This window comes from Podarcis vaucheri (assembly GCF_965113315.1).
Source record: "Podarcis vaucheri genome assembly, chromosome: 2".
Taxonomy (NCBI): domain Eukaryota; kingdom Metazoa; phylum Chordata; class Lepidosauria; order Squamata; family Lacertidae; genus Podarcis; species Podarcis vaucheri.
The window spans coordinates 127,231,081-127,251,790 of NC_138760.1; the positions used below are offsets into that span (position 1 = coordinate 127,231,081).

General features: G+C 47.4%; 1 protein-coding gene and 3 long non-coding RNA genes across 5 annotated transcripts in view; 2 read left to right on the forward strand and 2 right to left on the reverse strand.

Annotated features, from left to right (window-relative positions):
- LOC309527444 overlaps positions 1-5,887 on the reverse strand; it is a 16,568-nt gene extending 10,681 nt beyond the window's left edge. For both annotated transcript variants that reach the window (XR_014217221.1, XR_014217222.1), the window contains exon 1: positions 5,556-5,887. This is a non-coding gene — a long non-coding RNA (uncharacterized lncRNA). The remainder of the gene's footprint in view (positions 1-5,555) is intronic.
- On the reverse strand, positions 3,605-4,949 carry LOC309527461. The gene is made up of 2 exons (XR_014217242.1): positions 4,837-4,949; positions 3,605-4,249 (listed from the first exon to the last, which is right to left on the reverse strand). It is a non-coding gene; the product is annotated as an uncharacterized lncRNA (long non-coding RNA).
- LOC309527447 lies at positions 4,917-5,453 on the forward strand. The gene is made up of 2 exons (XR_014217225.1): positions 4,917-5,058; positions 5,401-5,453. It is a non-coding gene; the product is annotated as an uncharacterized lncRNA (long non-coding RNA).
- Positions 5,888-6,942: 1,055 nt separating the features above from the next.
- LOC309526215 (uncharacterized protein) overlaps positions 6,943-20,710 on the forward strand; it is a 32,818-nt gene continuing 19,050 nt past the window's right edge. Inside the window, exons 1-5 of the mRNA XM_082212129.1 lie at positions 6,943-7,257; positions 13,461-13,736; positions 15,586-15,849; positions 19,205-19,489; positions 20,236-20,310. Coding sequence (XP_082068255.1) covers positions 7,167-7,257; positions 13,461-13,736; positions 15,586-15,849; positions 19,205-19,489; positions 20,236-20,310 — 991 coding nt within the window. The 5' untranslated portion in view covers positions 6,943-7,166. The remainder of the gene's footprint in view (positions 7,258-13,460; positions 13,737-15,585; positions 15,850-19,204; positions 19,490-20,235; positions 20,311-20,710) is intronic.

Here is a 20,710-nt window from a genome sequence, read left to right on the forward strand (position 1 = left end):
TTAAAAGTCAACAAATACAGTCCATCTTTCTCTTTCGCAGTAAGAAACAGTTCTCCATCTTTGTAGATCTTGCATCTTTTAGCATCATAGTACAGTTTTAGTCCCTTCTTTGCAATCTGCGAAGCACTCAGCAGACTAAATTTCAGTTCTGGAACCAGGTAAACATCGCTTATAGTCAAGTTCAGACTCTCAAGATACACAGTTCCAATTCCGGTCGCTTCCAGTTCTTGACCGTTGGCTTGTTTCACAGTGAAGCTTTGCTTCTTCAACGTCGAAAACAGTTCTCTGTGTGGGCAGAGATGCTTCGTGGCGCCGGTATCGATTATGAATGCATTCCCAACATCTGGCGTGGTTCCTTTCGCCATCATCACCTTTGCAGGTTTCACCTGGCACTTGGTACGGCTTTTGCTTGACGCCTCAGGCTTCGTAGAGCTGTTCTTGGCTCCTTTTGACTGTCGCGGCTTCTTACAGTTTCGCTGTAGATGCCCAGTCTGTCCACAATTATAGCATCGGACGGCACTCAATGCTACGGCATGCTCTCCAGTAGATTCAGCAGTGGGAAGATTTGAACTCTGTTCTTGCCTCCCTCTGTCTTTCACTTCCAGTGCAGCAAGTCTGTCGTGTTCGTTCAGGACGACGGCAGACACTCTTTCCGCGGTTAGCTGCTGAGCAGGTAGCGAACCAAGCTGACTGGCAACAACCTTGTAAGTCCGGTTCAGGCTGTTTATCATCATGAAGCAAAACACTTCCTCCTGTAGACGGAAATTGCGTTCCACCATCTGTTGACGCAGGAACTTCATTTCTGTCAGGTGCGCTTGAACATCTCCATCAGGCGCTAATCTCAGATTGGTCAACTTCTCAAAATACAGCAACGCTGAAGAACCAGCATCTCTCTGATGCGTTGTACGCAGCGCGTTCCAAACCTCTTGCGCAAATTCCAAATGCTGTATATGCACAAGCTGCTCATCTGAGACACACAGAATTATAGCAGTCCTAGCCTTCACATTCTGTGACTCCCAAGCACGCGTTGGTGCTGCAGGGATGGGATTCTCAATCACCCCAAACAGTCTCTGATTCTGCAGCAGGGCCTTCATCTTTACAGACCAAGATGAATAATTGTCATTGGTCAGGAGGGGTGGAGAAGGCAAGCCTCCCCCCTTCTTAGCATCCATTTTGAGTCCTTGCATTGACTCTAAAACACAAGCCTCTAAAATCCAATAGCTGGCTTGTTTACTCTCTTGACACCTGGCAACTCTGACACTGGCTGCGTTGGAAAGTCCCTTCCAGCAGTTCGTGAGGACCTAGTCATAACAAACTTTGTTTTCGCCTCTCTGAAGCATAGTCTGACTTTCCAGCCCTCTCGAGTAACTTTCCATTTCTCCTCTCTGAGGCACAGCCTTCTGAAGGACGTTGCCTAGCAACAGCGCATTCCTTTCCTCGGACAGGAAACCACAAAAATGCCTGGTATGCAGGCCTCTTCCAAGTTGGAGCTGCTTTCCCACACTCGCTCTCCGTGAAGCAGGGAATGAATCATTCTGCATTCACTCTTTTAAGCCCTTAAAAGTCTCATACCTTGAGCATCGGCTTGGCTGTCAGCTTCTTCTGGTCAGCTTCTGGCTGCAGAGAATCAGCCTCTCAAAACAGGCTTCCATGGAGCAGAGGAGGACAATTCACCAGCCTCTCATCCAGATGTCCGATGGACAGTAACCATCCGAAGGCTGCCACTGTTGGAATTCTGCCTGGGTCAGAGGAATGTGCCACAGCGTAGGCACCGGCAGATATTCCTGTCGACCTCCCCGCGTCTCCACTCTGCTGATAAGCAGGCGAGGTCCCGGCGATTCATCTCAGATGTGAGAGGAACACACCGTTCTTCGTCTCTCCCCTTTGGTGTCCCCCAGTGAGGGGAAAGAAGCAGACAGAAAACTATTTACATCTTTTATTTCTGTCTCTCATATCAGTACAGAGAAACACGTCTGCACTCGACAACAGCAAGAAGAAACTCCACCCATGTACTTCCAGTACAGGTCATATGACACACACACTGAGCTAACATCCGGTGCTCAGTACAGAATGGGCTGCCCCTTTGTTTCCATGGCAACAGTCACAAACATCCTGTCTGGCTTTCCAGCCACAAGCAGCTGACTGAGCTGCTGGAGCCTTTGCTTGCTGCAGCATTGGTGCTTTATGGTAACCCTTTGCTTGGTGGAAAGGGCCCCTTCATTCAAAGCAGCAAGGGGAGAGTTGCACCCTCTGGCAGGGAGTGCAAATGCGCCTCTTCTGGGATGTCAGGTGTTTGCACCCCGTGGTGGCTGTGGAAGGAGAGGACTCTTGCCCACAATAACCAAACATCTCCGCTTGCTGGCACAAGGCCGGTTGCCTGCTGCGAAATGCGCCCAGCGAGATTCGAACGCTGCTCCTCTGGTGGCTGCCCGCATCTTCCATGCAGCTACTGCGAGATGGCCCTGCAGTCCATTTGGAGAAGGAAGCTTATTGTGCAGGTTCGTGATTTGCAGCTGAGCCCCTGCACTGCAAGGGTCACAGCTGCCATGCCACCCAAGGGGCATGTCACAGCACTTCCACAAGCTTCCTGACTCCCCCACCCCCGAAATGGAGTCTTTAATTTCCCGGCAAAGGTAGAGCACGAAACTCTGAATCTCAGGGTTGTGGGTTCGAGTCCCAAGTTGGGCGAAAGATTTCTGCATTGGAGGGGGTTGGATTTGATGACCCTCGGGTCCCTTCCAACTTGATGAGTCTAGGATTTGCAGCCTCCTGATGTTTCCAGTTGAGGAATTGAATGGTGTACTGGTCCAAAGCTGTGGTGCGTGGATGTAGATCCCTAGCAGCGAGCGGGAGGTGCAAGATGTCAGGGAATGGCTGGACAAAGAGAAGAAGAAGAAGAGGAAGAGGAAGAGGAAGAAGAAGAAGAAGAAGAAGAAGAAGAAGAAGAAGAAGAGGAAGGAGGAGTAGGAGGAGGTTTGGACTTGATATCCCACCTTTCACTCCCCTTAAGGAGTCTGAAAGTGGCTAACAATCTCCTTTCCCTTCCTCCCCCACAACAAACACTCTGTGAGGTGAGTGGGGCTGAGAGACTTCAGAGAAGTGTGACTGGCCCAAGGTCACCCAGCAGCTGCATGTGGAGGTGTGGAGACGCAAACCCGGTTCACCAGATTACAAGTTTACCACACTTAGCCACTACACAACGCTGGCTCCCAGGAGTGGTGGGAGGCCCCAGCCAGGGAACCCCCAAGGGAAACCCCAGAAGAGCCTGGGGATTGGTGATGGAACACCAAGGAGAGGTCAGAGGGAGAAGTGTGTGTCGGATGCTGAAGGGGCAACAGGGTTTAGTGAGCAGGGAGAGCCAGGGACAGAGAGCAGTTCAGACTCTGAGGCTGAAGCAAAGGAGGGGGATCAAGAGACTGCAGAAAAGTCCCAGGGATCTTCCTCTCCGGCTGAGAAAATCTCCCTTTCCTGTTCAAGAACATGCAGAAGTGATTATTGTTTATATTGATTGGACATATCGGAAGCATTTTAATTTCTATAATTTATCTTTCCCATTGTCTCTTTGAAGCTCTTTTCTGCTTCTTCTTAGTTTTTTATTTTCCCCCTCTTTCTTTACTTTTACTTTTCCTCTATGTTTTCATTTCATTTCATTTATTTCACTGAACTGCCCTGAGACCTCTGGGTTTAGGGCGGTATATTAATTCAACAAATAAATAATAGATGAAAACTTAGATTAACGTTGGCTAAAAAAAGAGATTTGGTATTAAGTTTTGTATTTCTCTTTATAAACTCTAATAAAATTGGTTAAAAAAAATAAAAAATGTGCAGGATAATGAGGGCAGAACAGAGACCAGAACCATAGAAACATAGACAGCTACCCGTCTCCTCTTCTGATTCTCCTCTACGACAGGAATTAATTTAATCACTAACCTTGACTCCAACAGCCAAATTTCTCAGCAGCTTATTCCCCACATCTTTTCCAAAGAGGGCTTTAACTTAGCCCCAATTAGCCGAAATGAAAAGGGGATCTGTACCTGCCAAGGCAGATACGGAGGTGGGCTTCCGGGTCATGTGGCCAGCACGACTAAGCCACTTCTGGCGAACCAGAGCAGCGCACGGAAACGCCGTTTACCTTCCCGCCGGAGTGGTACCTATTTATCTACTTGCACTTTGACGTGCTTTTGAACTGTTGGGTTGGCAGGAACTGGGACAGAGCAACGGGAGCTCACCCCGTTGTAGCCTTATGAGGCTTTGCCCTCGGATGGGAAAAATATTGCGCCTGGGAAAGGGAAGTGGGAGTCAACAGACACTCAAGGAATAGTTTCGGAGAAAAAGGTTTTATTTCTACCATCCATGAACTGGTAGAAGGAGCAAGTGTGATAGTTCACAGAAACATGCACGGGTTCACAGTCATGTGCACAAACAGTTCCCTCCAGTTCCCTCCCCCTTTCTCCTCCCTCAGGAGTCCTGCCCCATGTTGAGGTTCCTCTGAGCATGAACAGAAAGCTGTCTTGGGACTATTGTGGACTCTTGGCACCCTTCCCAGGAAAGGGGAATGAGAACGGTTCAACATGTCCAAAGTTGTTTCAACTGAATGAGATAAGATTCGTTTCTCAGGCCTGAGTATTCTTGGCAATGACAAAGTCTATTCATTAGCCTTTAAAAGTAACATTTTGCCTTTTGCCACAGCATCTTGTGATAGAGCAGAGGAGAGCAGAGAAAAGCTGTTTTAGATTTTTAGAAGACAAAAGGAGTTTTGGACAGTTTTGAGGCCTGGGGTGATTTCACAGACAGGATTTGGGTATCCTGTCCCTTCACCGTCACAGGGATTTGAACTGCCAACCTTCCGATCAGCAAGCCCTAGGCTCTGTGATTTAGACCACAGCGCCACCCAAGTCCCTTAGGGACTGGTAACTTGATGCTTTTTTAAAAAGAAAAGAAAGAAGAGGAAAGCTAAGAGTCCCAGGAAGTTCTGTTTCCCTCCTGGTTGAAACCAGCCCCTTTCCTTTTTGCCAAGAGAAAGCCCGAGTGTGCTGTTCTATTTATTCATATACAGTGGTGCCTCGCAAGACGAAATTAATCCGTTCCGTGAGTCTCTTCATCTAGCGGTTTTTTCCTCTTGCGAAGCAACCCTATTAGCGGCTTAGCAGCTATTAAAGGCTTAGCGGCTATTAAAGGATTAGCGGATTAGCGGCTAAAAGGCTATTAGCGGCTTAGCGGCTTAGAAAAAGGGGGGAAATACCGGAAAAAAATCGGAACACTTGCAAGACGTTTTCGTCTTGCAAAGAAAGCCCACAGGGAAAATCGTCTTGCGAAGCAGCTAAAAAACGGAAAACCCTTTCGTCTAGCGGGTTTTCCGTCTTGCGAGGCATTCGTCTTGCGGGGCACCACTGTATTTAGTTATTTCACAACATGTATACATCATTTGATTAAAAAACAAAACAAAACTCCAAGCGGTTTGCAAAGAGAATTTTTTTAAAAAATAATAATATTCATGCATCTGATGGAATGGCAATGCGCCCACTTAGTTTCACAAAAGTGACCAGTTTACTCACCTGAGTGACTGAGATCCCTGATCCGTGGCTTTTTCCATGCTTCAAAGGCTTCCCAGATCATTTCAGTGGTGGAAGCGGACTGTTTTGTGCCTGTCTCTTTGCACAGGTGGCTCCGATCCCCCTCGAGTGGGATGAATGGGTGTGGCGTTTGCCCGTCCTTTTGAAAATGTCTGTACAGGGGCAGAGAAGGATTAATAGGGAGACCGATAGCAAAGCCCAGAGGCGGAGCCTACCTCTTTTTAAAAGGCTTAGCCAAAGGTTTCGACAGTTGGGGAAGACAGTTGGAAACAGAGAGACCGTTAGTTCGGTTGCTTTCTTGTGGGTGGGGGGCATAGGGGTCAGAGTGGGTTAGAGACAGAGAGAGGGAATTGGATTACAGTGGTACCTCGGGTTACATACTGTTATGTACTGAGTGAATAGGATCCAAACTGCAGCTGTCTGATTGGTCCTAGAACAATAGGATCCAAATTGCAGCAGTCTGATTGGTCCTAGAACAATAGGATTCAGAATGCAGCAGTCTGATTGGTACAAGAACAATGCAGCAGTATGATTGGTTGGCAGGAACCACCTAATCATGCTCCAGATATAAGTGAATCCACAACCTGATTGGCTTACAGTAGAATTCCAGAATTAACCAATCATGTGCAGCCCATTGTGTAAATAATGTATATGAAGCAGATACTTTGAGGGGACTTTCATTCATTCCTCCTCACCACTATGAGCTGAATAAAGAGCATGAAATCACTTTGTGACTCTGAGTATATTTCACATACGCTTCAGGTTACATATGCTTCAGGTTACAGACTCCTCTAACCCAGAAATATTACCTCAGGTTAAGAACTTTGTTTCAGGATGAGAACAAAAATCGTGCTCCAGTGGCACAGCGGCAGCGGGAGGCCCCATTAGCTAAAGTGGTGCTTCAGGTTAAGAACAGTTTCAGGTTAAGTACAGACCTCCGGAACGAATTAAGTTCTTAACCCAAGGTACCTCTGTGTTTCAAAGTATTTAAAACTTGTTTACGTTCACAATAAACTGGAATCTTTGTTAATACGTTACAACCTGACTGAGTCTGAATATATTACTGGGAAAACCTGGTTGGTGGCAGCGGAAGAGAATAGACGTGGCGGCCCAGGGGCAAGAGTCCGTGGAACGACCGGGGACTGTGTGTGAGCGCCACAGTGGGGCTCCAGAATTTGCCAAGCTTTCTTTTTCTAATTAAAATAGCATTTTCTTAACTGTTTCCTATCCGCCTGCAAGAAATGGCAATAATTTCAGGACGTCCTTCACTCTCTCTCTGTGTGTGTGTGTGTGTGTTTACGTCTCTGCTCTTACACGCGCCCCGTGACTTGCTCAGACGTACCCGGGTGGTTTCTTAGAAATCACCGGCTTGCATTTTCGACCTGGGAAGTAGCCAGCAGGAGGCAGACAAGCGTCACAGACGGAGGTAAAGTTGTAAATAGGAACTGTTAAGAAATAGCAGAGCGCGCGAGCACGCAAGTATCCCCCAGAGAGACACCCATGCAGCCCGAGATGTCCCGGTTCTTGCCCGGATTCTAGTGGCCGCGAGTTCCCCGGGCTGCTTAGAGGGAATTGTGCAACGCGAAGCTGCTGATGGGTCTGCGCCGGTGGCCCGTCGGGCTGCTGCTGCCGCCGCTGCCGCTGCTGCTGGGATCTGCTTCCTTCCTGCTGGGGGGCTGCGCAGGTGAGTGGCTTCTTCGGGGGTTAAATGTCGACCCGGGAACAGAATTGGCACCCAGTACCTGCGTGTGTTTGTCCGCAACACATTTACAGTGAGCGCGTTGGGGGAGAGTGGGTTTGCAGACAATGCAATCCATACCTTAAGCGCCTCTTTCGCCAGCAGAAAATGCTCTATATTTGTTCAGGGCACCCCCTGCCCCCTCCTCCCACCCAGAGATTAGGGTGCTAAAAAGATAAAAACGTATTTTCCTAAATATGTTTAGATGGGGGCGAACTTTCTTGTCCTTCTCACAACAATATCGCACTTATTAGTCACTTGCTGCACAGAAAAAAGGTCTCCTTTGGAAATTCACGCACCAAAGTTAGTCGTGCCCATTGGGTCTACTCTGTGTAGTACTCTGGGTCTACTCTGTGTAGCTGCAACCCTTACAAAAACTTCAAGCCCCAAAGGGGTATGGGGTATAACGCTATAAATGAATACACAGAGCTAGAGTCGCAGCCCTCGTTTTCCCCTTGCAGAGCTATAATTCCCTGCGCCCTTTGCAAACTACAGTTCCCAGGATTTTTTTTTGGGGGGGGGAGCCAGCTGCTTTCAATGTGTGTTGCATCTGCTTTAAATGTACGGCCCGTTACCCCCCCCCCAGAAAATACTTCAGTGCTGCCTGGTTTGACCTGCCCCCCCCCGGCTTTGGGAAAATAAGTATGGGAACTATAGTTTACCCTGGAAAGACCTAAATTGTCAGCAATTTAGAGTTCTTGTGGTTCTTTGGGAGCGGGGGAAATGTGCTTTGAATGTGCTTTAAAGGTCTGGTGTGTAGATGGGTGTGTGTGTGTGCTTTCTGTGTGTGTGTGTGTGTGTGTGTGCTTTCTGTGTGTGTGTGTGTGTGTGTGTGTGTGTGCTTTCTGTGTGTGTGTGCTTTCTGTGTGTGTGTGTGCGCGCGTGCGCGCTTTCTGTGTGTGTGTGTGCGTGTGTGCTTTCTGTGTGTGTGTGTGTGCTTTCTGTGTGTGTGTGTGTGCTTTCTGTGTGTGTGTGTGTGTGCGCGTGTGCGTGTGCGTGCTTTCTGTGTGTGTGCTTTCTGTGTGTGTGTGTGCGTGCGTGCTTTCTGTGTGTGTGCTTTCTGTGTGTGTGTGTGTGTGTGTGTGTGTGCTTTCTGTGTGTGTGTGCTTTCTGTGTGTGTGTGCTTTCTGTGTGTGTGTGTGTGTGTGTGTGCGCGCGCGCTTTCTGTGTGTGTGTGTGCGTGTGTGCTTTCTGTGTGTGTGTGTGTGCTTTCTGTGTGTGTGTGTGCTTTCTGTGTGTGTGCGTGTGTGCGTGTGCGTGCTTTCTGTGTGTGTGCTTTCTGTGTGTGTGTGTGTGTGTGTGCGTGCGTGCTTTCTGTGTGTGTGCTTTCTGTGTGTGTGTGTGTGTGTGTGTGTGTGCTTTCTGTGTGTGTGCGTGCGTGTGTGTGCGTGCTTTCTGTGTGTGTGTGTGTGTGTGTGTGCTTTCTGTGTGTGTGTGTGTGTGTGTGTGTGTGTGCTTTCTGTGTTTTTCTGTTGTTTCTTTTCTGCCCAACGCCTGGCAAACTACCAAACACACCTTGGAGAACCGTAGCAATAAGGAAGGGAAACTAAAGGCCACCTAAGAAACAAGCAAGAGGTAAAACCTTATCTCCGCTCCCCAGTTCCCAAAAGTCCCCCCATTCCTTCTCTTGATTTATTTACTGAATTTATTACATTTAACACACCACTTTTTCACCCAAGGAGCTGAAGGTGGAGTGTAGTTCTCCAGCTTCCCATTTTATCCTCACAACAGCCCAGTGAAGTGGGCTAGGCTGAGAGACAGTGTCTGGCCCAAGGTCACCCAGCGAGCCGCATGGCTGAGTGGGGATTCGAACCCTCATCTCCCAGGTAACAAAGACCGACACTCTAACCCTCACACCATCTCCTTGCAGCCCTTTCCTGTCAGTTTATTTGGGCCTGGCTTGTCCTTGCAGGGATGATGAGATCAAAGAATCATAGAATTGCGGAGTTGGAAGGAACCACGATGGTCATTTAGTCGGTGGCGTAGCGTGGGTTGTCAGCACCCGGGGCAGGGCAAGTAATTTGCGCACCCTAACCTGTGGATTTGCGCCCCCTAACCCGTGGATTTGCGCCCCCTAACCCTAACCCCCAGATGTTGCGCCTGGTGCGGCCGGCCCCCCCCCTGCACCCCCCACGCTACGCCACTGCATTTAGTCCATCCTCCTGAAATGCGGGAATATTTTGCCCAACGTGTGGCTCAAACTCACAACCCTGAGCTTAAAACTCTCATGCTCTACCAACTGAGCTACTAGCTGAGCTACTAGATGATGGTGATGTTTTCAATTGTTAGCCGCTTGCTGCAAAAGGAGTCTGTAAGCAACTTGTTGTTGTTTAGTCGTTTAGTCGTGTCCGACTCTTCGTGACCCCCTGGACCAGAGCACGCCAGGCACTCCTGTCTTCCACTGCCTCCCGCAGTTTGGTCAAACTCATGCTGGTAGCTTCGAGAACACTGTCCAACCATCTCATCCTCTGTCGTCCCCTTCTCCTTGTGCCCTCCATCTTTCCCAGCATCAGGGTCTTTTCCAGAGAGTCTTCTCTTCTCATGAGGTGGCCAAAGTCTTGGAGCCTCAGCTTCAGGATCTGTCCTTCCAGTGAGCACTCAGGGCTGATTTCCTTAAGAATGGAGAGGTTTGATCTTCTTGCAGTCCATGGGACTCTCAAGAGTCTCCTCCAACACCATAATTCAAAAGCATCCATTCTTCAGCGATCAGCCTTCTTTATGGTCCAGCTCTCACTTCCATACATCACTACTGGGAAAACCATAGCTTTAACTATACGGACCTTTGTCTGCTTTTTAAGATGCTGTCTAGGTTTGTCATTGCTTTTCTCCCAAGAAGCAGGCGTCTTTTAATTTTGTGGCTGCTGTCACCATCTGCAGTGATCATGGAGCCCAAGAAAGTTAAATCTCTCACTGCCTCCATTTCTTCCCCTTCTATTTGCCAGTGGCCATGATCTTCCTAAGCAACTTACACCATTTTAAAAACACCAGCCATAACATTAAGTTGGATGAATGAAAAAGTTAACAAAGGCTGTAGGATAAATTCCAGCCAAACAGCAGCGAGAAAATACAACATTGTTTTGGCCGCAAAATACAAATAACATCCAGCGACATCACCCTAATTTGTAAAGCTGTCTGGCGGAAGAGATAAGTTTTTCCCTGTCATTGAAAGATGACGGTGCCAGGCGGATTTTGCTGTCCCAGATCTGGCTGGGCTCTGCGGAGAACGCCCAAAGGAATTCAGGCAGGAACGCAGGTGCAAGTTGACTTTTCACGATATGCAAGGATTCAATTGCACAGCTGGGTTGCATTTATTGGGGCCTGTGCATTAATTGGCTTCCCAGTGGGCGAAACGGTTGTGGTAACAGGTACATTTCTGCATCTCTTTTACTTCTGGCCTCACTATTTACCCCCCTAAAAAACACCTCCATGTGTGAACACACAAACACAAACCACTCAGGAAAACAGTTTCTGCACCTCCTACATTAAATGCTATTTCTTGAAGCTTGTGGCATAAAAAAAGCTTCTTAATTTTTCAGGTGTCACAAGACTCTCTTTCCTCTTTGGTAAGTTTCACTTTCCAGGGTTAGTTGGATAGGCTCCAACATTGGGCAGGGGGTGGGGGGAACAATGCAAGTTGTAGTTTTAAAATCTGATTTTAAAGTTGTGTTTTAAACCTACCCTCCCTGTGTCCTCTGCCCCTGGCGTGTTGCAGTCTTGATAACAACCACAACTGCACCCACCTGGTACAGCGACATTAGGTGTAGTTCAGCTCTTTATTTGAAGGGAAAACAGCAGATCGGCAGAATAAAAAACAGGAAATGTCGAACCTTCCCCTGTACCACAATCTCCACCTCGGAACCACGTCTTCAAGCTGAGCTTTCCAGCGACAACACCGAGCTGAAAACTTCTGCTTTATGTTTTTCCTTGCGCAATATCCGTTTGGGGCAAACAAAGAGGACTAGAAAGTTTGTCACTATTTTGTGACATTTTAGTTGGTGGTAAAGTAAAATGTGCAGAAAACAGACGGCTGAATAAAAGGCATTGCCCAGCGTTGCAGTGCTAACAGCTCTAATATTATTCATTACCTTTTTAGATTCTTTTCCCCCCAGAGAAGGGACCCAAAGCAACTTGCAAAGCGCCATGGCCTTCAAAATAAAGCACAAAAGAACTGCTCTTTAATCCGATGGTCATTGGACTCAACTGACATTTGGGGGGGGGTTTACTTTTGATGTGATTGTGCCAATTTCCTTGCATGTGTGCTGTCCACGGTGATATTTTTTATTAGAGAGTGCATGGAACTGCAAGGAACATACTGTCAGCATCGCCCTTGAGCCAGTGCCACCAACTGGACTCATCCACTTCAGCCCCGACTGGGCTAGGCGAGCTGGGTAGCACTTCCAGAGACCACCTTCTGCACAGGAACAGGTCAAAGTGCTGTGGACTCACAGCTTAGTGTTGTGAGCACCGGATTCACTCCCACAAGAAGACAGTCGTCGCACAGCAGAGTACAGCAGAGTCTAGCAGAGTATATAAACAACTCGGAGAGCAGCTCTGTAGAATATCTTCTTTATTCTATCTACAACTATTATACAACTATATACAGAGCTAAATAGGTCTAAGCATAAATGAATGCTGCACTGCACTGCACTGCACTGCAGCTGCTCTTAGCAGCAACCTTATCTCTACACACAATCTCTAACACTCAGTCTCTCTCTCTCCGACACTGACTGACTGACTGACTTGGTGCTGGAGCAGAATAAGTAGAGAGCAGAACACGCCTCCTCCTCTCTGGAGAATCAGCAGACACCTCAGGAGATTCTTGGATATGGGAGTGGTGAAATCTCACATACGCCCACATGTGAATTATGGCTAAAATACTGCATTTCTTCAAGTCAGCAAAGAGTGACAGCATTGATAGCTCAGGGTTTGAGCTCCATGTTGGACAAAGATTCATGGATCATAGAATCATAGAGTTGGAAGGGACCCCAAAGGTCATTTAGTCCAACTCACTGCAATGCAGGAATCTCAACTAAAGCACCCATGACAGAAGGCCCTCCAACCTCCGCTTAAAAACCTCCAAGGAAGGAGAGTCCACCAGCTCTCGAGGGAGACTGTCCCACTGTCAGACAGCTCTTACTGTCAGAAGATTCTTCCTGATATTTAGTCAGAATCTCCTTTATTGAAACTTGAAGCCATTGGTTTGAGTCCTACCCTCCCGAGCTGGAGAAAACAAGCACGCTCCATCTTCCATGGGACAGCCCTTGAGAGATTTGAAGATGGCTCTCCTATCTCCTCTCTGTCTCCTCTTTTCCGGGCTACTCAGCCCCTTCAACCATTCCTCATAAGGCTTGGCTTCCAGACCCTTGATCATCTTAGTTGCCCTCCTCTGTGTGGGTTGTGAAACACAAGAGCAGTCAAGTACAACATTTCTAGAGTGAACATGTTTACACATGGGGAGGAATGCTTGTCCAGCCAGCAGGTAAACTTCCTGTTTCCTTCTGGGCTGGGGCAGACTTCCTCTGCATGTGACTAGAGGCGGGCGTAGCCTCACCTGTGCAGGTAACGACAAAAGCACAGGGCAGGACAACCATCTTTCTCTCCATGACTACTTTCGTCGAAGAAGCAACATCTGATTAGCCAAAGATGCTCTCTTGGCCTCCAGCCAAGAGAAGACAAAGGGACTGTCTCCTTATGGGATAGTTTCCAGGTGTATGTTACTTTTCTAAGCTAAATCTGCCTTCTGGGATCCGATTGTGAACATAATCTTCTTTTATAGAAGACTGTGTCACGTCTTATCTTTTATGAGGGAATAACGGGAAAATACCAGAACGGTTATTATAGAGGCTTTAGCAAGCCTAAGCAAACGCATCCGCCGTGAGTTTAAAAGGGGGAATGTTACTCTGCTAAGTTGTGAACTTGTTTACACAAGTTGGAAAGGCTATAATCAGACAATATATCCTCTCCTGCATCCCTGATCATTCCCACACTCTGCGCATGTTCTAGTTTGTCAACATCCTTCCTAAATACTTAGAAATCTTTAGCTGAGCTTTCTGCATTGCCGGGGGTTGGACTAAATTGCCCTCAGAGATACCTTCATTTTATGATTCTACTGGAGCCCTAATTCTGCCCCTCTCTGTCTTCCTTTCCAGGCTCCTCCTCGCACTCCTTGCGCTATTTCTACACGAGGGTCTCTGAGCCTGGCCAGGGGCTGCCCCAGTTCACCGCTCAGGGGTCCGTTGATGACCACATCTTCATTCAGTACGACAGCGACAGGAAAAGAGCCTTTCCTCAGGTGCCCTGGGTCCAGAAGGTGGGGCAGGACTACCCCCATTACTGGGACAATATGACCCAGATCTTTCGGGACGCTGAGGAAATCTTCCGAGTCGTTCTGGAGAGTGTGCAGCGTGACCACGAGCAGAGCACAGGTGAGCGGGTGCTGCAAGGGGCAGCAAGTCCCCCTCCCCAATATTTATCCCTCCCCTGGTCAGGAAATGGGGAGCAGGGCAACTGGGAGAAAAGGAAGGAGGAGCTCTGCTCTGCACAGCAGCTCCTTCTCCTTCCATGCACCAAGCAGTTTGACTGTAATCTTAGCAGCACCCAAGTGACCTCCCTGGGGCGCAAGCCTGGGCAGCGTGTCTGGAAGTCCTGCACTGCTCAGACGACAAGACCCCCCTCTCAGCCTCGCTGATGTGCTCCAAAGGAAAGCAGAGCAAGACGTTTGGTACCAACTGAGCTGCAGGAGTTGCCCGAAGGAGGCGTACAAGGCGCCATTCAACCATCCTTGGGACTCCACTCTGGATTTATGTAAAGTTTGCTCCTGAGAGCCTTTCCTTCTCCGCAAGTCAGCAGAGGTTTAGGATCAGCGTTTTCCTTCTCCTCGATGGTCTCCCTTCCCTGGTGGACGAGCCCCACCTGCCCCTCACTTCTCTCTGCGACATGTGCAGAAACTGCCTTATTTATGGTTGGCTCCACACTTGGTCAGGGATGCGGGTGGAGCTGTGGGTTAAACCACAGAGCCTAGGACTTGCCGATCAGAAGGTCAGTGGTTCAAATCCCCGCAACGGGGTGAGCTCCCGTTGCTCGGTCCCTGCTCCTGCCAACCTAGCAGTTCGAAAGCACATCAAAGTGCAAGTAGATAAATAGGTATGGCTCTGGAAGGAAGGTAAACGGCATTACCTCGCGCATACGCAGACGCTCAAAATGACGTCACGTGCATGCACGGAAGCGGCGAAACGCTACCCACGCACGCGCAGACACAGGTTGCGTTCGCTTCAGGATGCGAACGGGGCCCTGGAACAGATCCCGTTCGCATCCTGAGATACCACTGTACATAGGATTGCACTGTCGGAACTTAAACTTGACATTAAACTTGTTGGTAAACAGAAAATGTTTGTTGCTTTCCATGGGGGAAAAATGACCTGTTTTCAATCCTCAGCATCTCCAAGTAGGGATGAGAGAGATTCCTGCCTGAAAGCAACTGCAAGTAAAAACTTGCTGCTGCTGCTGCTTAGCTAGAGGAACCAACAGCGGGGTGGGAGGGAATTGTGTAGCCCCAGGAGCTGAGAGTCATCCGTTGATGGGTAGGAGCCACCACCGAGAAGGCCCTCTGCCAGGGTCCCTGTAACCTCACTTCTCTCAGTGAGGAAACCGCCAGAAGGCCCTTGGAGCTGGAATCATAGTTGGAGGGGACCCTGAGGGTCTTTTAGTCCAACCCCCTGCAACGCAGGGATCTTTTGCCCGCTGTGGGATTTGAACCCACAACCCTGAGATTAAGAGTTTCGCGCTCTACCGACTGAGCTATCCAGTCTGCCTCTTCTTCCCCGAGGTGAAAAATAATCAAATCTTGGATTTAAATAAACATTCACATTATCAGCATCAGAAAATGTTTAGAAGATAGTGAAATATGATGGTGTATTTACTTTTATTTTTATGTTTTTAGGTTTGATGCTATGTTATTAATAACTTTTTCTGTTAAGAGATAGCAAAGTGGGTGAAAATAGACACAAACCAGAAGCGCAAGTTGGGGGAAGCCTCGGAGGGGAAGGAGGGGGGAATATATAGTAAATGTTAAGAATTTGAGATGTATGTAATGAATGAAAAAGAAAAATGAATTATTTTTAATAATAATAATAATAATAATAATAATAATAATAATAATAATAATAATAATAATATTTTTTGCCAAACCTCTTCTGTGGGTTTGTGGGGGTTTCACCTGCTCCGGTCCCCCAATCTCTCTCCCCTGTCCCACTGACCTCTTGCCCCTTCTCCCAGGCCTGCACACCTGGCAGGTCAGGTACGGCTGCGAGTTGAGCCAAGAAGGCCGCCAAGGAGCATACGAGCAGGAAGCTTACGATGGGACGGTCTACCCCGACCTTGACCTGGAGTCTCTCTCCTGGATGGCAGTCGAGAGAGGAGCCCAGGTGAACCAGACTGGAAACCAGACGGTCTCTGTGATGGCTTACGTGGGGAAGGAGGACTGCATTGCGTGGCTGCGGAGATACCTGGACTACGGGAAGGAGGCTTTGCTGAGGACAGGTGGGTGTTTGTGTGAGGGCAGGTGCAGGGAGATGGGAACAAGACTTGGGTTGGGTTGGGTGTGTGTGCTGAAATTCCTTCATATTCTACCCAGCACAAACCCATCCTAGACCGCACTGCAAAGGTGATGGGAGCCAAGAGCTGCCTAATAATAATAATAATAATACAGTGGTGCCTCGCAAGACGAAAAGAATCCGTTCTGTGATTCTCTTCGTCTAGTGGTTTTTTCGTCTTGCGAAGCAAGCCTATTGACGGATTAGCGGATTAGCGCTATTAGCGGCTTTTAGAGGCTTTTAGCGGCTTATCTGCTGATCGGATCAGCTGATAAGCGGCTTAGCGGCTTAGAAAAGGGGGGGGAGGAAAAAACCCCGCAGGAACTCGCAAGACATTGTCGTCTTGCAAAGCAAGCCCATAGGAAATTCGTCTAGCGAAGCACCTCCAAAACGGAAAACTCTTTCGTCTAGCGAGTTTTCCGTCTTGCGAGGCATTCGTCTTGCGGGGCACCACTGTAATACAGTCATAGTTCTTGTTACGTTTGCTTCATGATATGTTTTTTCAGGTTGTGTCCCGCGGCGCCCCGGAAGTACCGGAAAGGGTTACTTCCGGGTTCCGCCACCTGCGCATGCGCAGATGCGCAAAATGACATCATGCACATGCGCAGAAGCGGCGCAGATGCGGATTGCGTTCCTTTTAGGTTGCGAACAGGGCTCCGGAATGGATCCTGTTCTCAACCAGAGGTACCAGTGTAATAATAATAATAAACGGCAGCTTAGGGGGTGGCAGAGAGGACACACTTCTAGAATATTTATCCCGATCTTTTGAAATAAATAAAGAATCTCAGGAAGCAAGAGGACAAAAACTTTTTAAAAATAATGGTGGGGTGGGGTGGGAAATATAATTTATTTAGGAGACCTTTGCAAGCAGATGAAAACATTATCAGGAATTTAATCTCACTTGTAATGTAACAAATACGATGGATAATATGGACTGATATAAAATATAGATTATAGAAAAATATGCAGTTGTAAATGTTGACAATAGGACCCATGGAGGGGTTGGGGAGAAATCTCAAGATTCAGAGTAATCTCTATATATGGATACACATCTGGATTGTTATAATTTTGTATTTGTAAAATCAAACGAAAATGATTTTTAAAAAAATGAAATAAAGAACGCAAGCATAGTGGAGACAGACCGGACCAAGTTTTCAACTTGAAAGGGTTTAAGTCTCTCTTCTTAATGTTGAGAACCTTCAGGCTGGATATATCAGAACATGTGCAGACTGCCACGCCTTTGAATTATCCTCTTTGCACCACCCCGCCGTAAATAAAAGCCTCAGCCCTATGGAAAGTCATAAAAACACTAACAATGTATTTTATGGCTTCACGTCTTCCTGAAATTCTTGCTGGACCTGCTGGTTAACTCTTATGTCGCCTCCATTCCAAGGAGTTGAGGCCTTTTGTACCTCATGTGGAACATTATTGTATTCACCCAATGATTCATGTTTTGCCAGAAATGAAGGGGCTGAGGTTCAGAGCTTTCCCATAAAATTGGCTAGCGAAAAAACTGAGATGACTTCCTTTCTGTGCCTTGGCAATAAACTGCAACCACATGCACAGGCTCAGACACCATTTCATACTTAGATTTTGTACTTTTGTAGCTTGGATAGTAGTTACAAACCTGTCTTAATTTTGCTTCATTTTGCTACTGTAATTGCTGCTTTGAGACCCAGATTATGTAAGTAAACACTGCTTTTATTTCTTCACAAAGCAATGTGTGTATGATTGCTTTTAAGTGGGGGAGAAGAGGGATAATACAGTGGTACCTTGGTTCTCAAACTTAATCCGTTCCAGAAGTCTGTTCCAAAACCAAGGTGCACTTTCCCATAGGTCAGAGGGATTTGACGCTGGCAGCTCTGGCCTCTGCTCAGCCTGCGTCAAATCTAAACCTCTCTGTTCCTGCCTGTATTCTGCAGCTGGCTGTAAAGTTCCACTGGGAGCTGGTTCATTCCTGACAATTGTCATAAAATTTTCTCTTAAACCATAACATACTGTAGATAATCATCCCCATGCTTCCATGTCTATATTATGACCAATATCTATTGCCCAATGTATCATTGAGGATTTTACTTGCTCATCCTTTACATTTCCAACACTTATTTGGTTTAGATTTATACATTTATAGTTTGTGTTAGATACCACCGATATATCACTTTCGTATCATTTTCTCTCTTTTTAAAAAAATGATATTTATTGAAAAAAGATTTAAAAAAAATACAAAGAAAAAAGACAAAAACAGAAAAAGAAAAAGAAAAAATAAAACCATCATTTTCAAATTCTCCACTTTCATTACCTTCTTTCCATGACCTCCTCCTCCTCCCATCTCTTGTATCTTAATTAATAATTATCACAGCAAATCCTTTCCATAATTCATAATATTCTGTCATTACATTACCTTACTCTATTTTCATCTTATCTTGTAAAAAACCTTAAAACTTAAATCTTATTTTTACCAACTTCTCATAACCATTACCTTTTTACCTAATTCTTTAAACATTTTTACAAGAGCCAAGTAATTTCATTTCAACATTTTTCCAACGTTCATCAATTTTATAAAACATTCCTAATGGTAGAAAAAAGAAATAAAAACAATCCAATCTTCTTTCAGCGTCCCCTCCCCCCCGGTCCTGGGATTGTCAGTCCTTTTTATCCCATTAGTCTGGCACATTAACCTGGTGATCTTATATCCGATGCCTTCAAGTCTCTTCCATGTCCCTTCCACAGCTCTTCTTCATATTTTCCTTTCACTCGTGGGAGCTCCAGCTTGGTAGTGTTTTTGACCCTTTTCAACAACTCAGCCCCTTTGTATCATTTTCTCTTAGACCATAACATGTTGTAAATTTTATATCCATATTCCACAAGTTCTTAGTCAAATACAAGAACCATCAAACATTTCTGGCGAGACGCTCAGACATTGCCGTATCCCATATATTTTCTGATATCTTCAGGGGTATTTCTGTTTCTTCCATTCATGCTGTGGTCAGTAAGGAGCCTACTACTTGGCTGTGGTGCAGGGCAGAGCCTAAGTCCATGTCCAAAGATAATAGGGCTGGGGCAGGATTTGGACAAAGGGATTGACCTGTAATTGTGGATATAATGGGGAATACCCTGTTCCAAAAGTTTTTAACATGGGGGCATTTCCACCAAATGTGAATAAATGAACCAAGTTTTCCACAACCCTTCCAACATAAAGGGAAAAGGGAGGGATTAATTTTTGCCAGCTTGACAGGAGTGTGGGGACATTTGAGGAGGACGCGGCCTGCTTGCCTCTGAGGACGCCTCTGTCATTTCCGCAGAGCCTCCCGTCGTGAAGGTGACAAGTAAGGAGGACTCCAAAGGCCCGGCCACCCTCGTCTGCCGAGTTTACGGCTTCTACCCAAAGGAGATCAATGCCTACTGGAGGAAAGACGGAGAGGCCTGGGTGCAGGATACCTTCCGCAGAGTTGCCGCCCCCAATTCGGACGGGACCTACCATGCCGTGCTCGGTATTAAAACCAGCCCCAAGGAGAGGAAACGCTTCCAGTGCCACGTGGAGCACGAAGCCCTGCCCAAACACCTGGACGTGGCCTGGCAGGAGCCTGGTGAGAGGCAGCAGGGAGCAAAGGCTTATGGGAGGTGAATTTTCACCTGGGGAAGGAAGAGGGACGACACCAGGGAGCTAGCAGCATCACAGCTGATATTGACAGCCTCCAAGTGGAGACAAACATTTCCTATTTTCTGATATGATTGAGGTCTTGTGCAAGCCTTGAGAGGTGATGAGATGGAGGGGGGCCCTTTCTTAGATGATGATGATGATGATAATTTATTATTTATATCCCATCCATCTGCCTAGGTTTCCCCAGTCACTCTGGGTGGCTCCCAACAGAATATTTAAAATGTGATAAAGCATCAAACATTAAAAACTTCCCTAAACAGGGCTGCCTTCAGATGTCTTCTAAAAGTCAGATAGTTGCTTTGTTCCTTGACATCTGATGGGAGGGTGTTCTACAGGGTGGGCGCTACTACCGAGAAGGCCCTCTGTCTGGTTTCCTGTAACCTCACTTCTCTCAGCGAGGGAACCGCTAGAAGGCCCTTGGAGCTGGACCTCAGTGTCCCGGTAGAACGATGGGGGTGGAGATGCTCCTTCAGGTATACTGGGCCGAGGCCGTTTAGGGTTTTCAAGGTCAACACCAACACTTTGAATTGTGCTCAGAAACGTGCTGGTTACCTCCCCGAATCCCTCTGAATTTCACGAGCTCCCGGGTCCTGTGGCCTCCCCCGTAAGAGGATATTTTTGTTCTGGGTTTCCCGTCAGTCATTTCTCTCCTTTCTTCTCTTCAACCTTCAGCGTTCGACAGCTGGCTTCTAATTCTATGCATCATGGGAGCTGTAGTCCTTGTTGCCGGCATCTCCGTGGGCATCAGTAAGTACCACGTACCCTCCAAGTTTCCCGATTTTCCGAGGACAGTCGCAGAATTACGAAAGCCACACCGGCTTCTGATAGGATCGCAGAATGTCCCAATTTCCCCTGCCGGTGCTGCTGCCATTATGCTTTGCTAGGAGGATTAGTCGAGGGAGCATCCCATAGCCTCTCCATGGCTGCCGCTGCCAGCCTCCTTCCTTGGGCAGCTCATCGTGGCTGCTGGAGAGCGGGCGAGGAGGAGAGAATCTGCCACCGCCAAGGCACAGCCCTACACATGATGCGCCAGCTCTAAGGGGCAGATAAGAGGGTAGGGCCACTCCAGGCAGTAAATCGACTAAATAAAAAAATAAAATTTTGATTGAAGGGTTTTCTCAGGACAGTGGAGGGCAGTGCGTCCTCT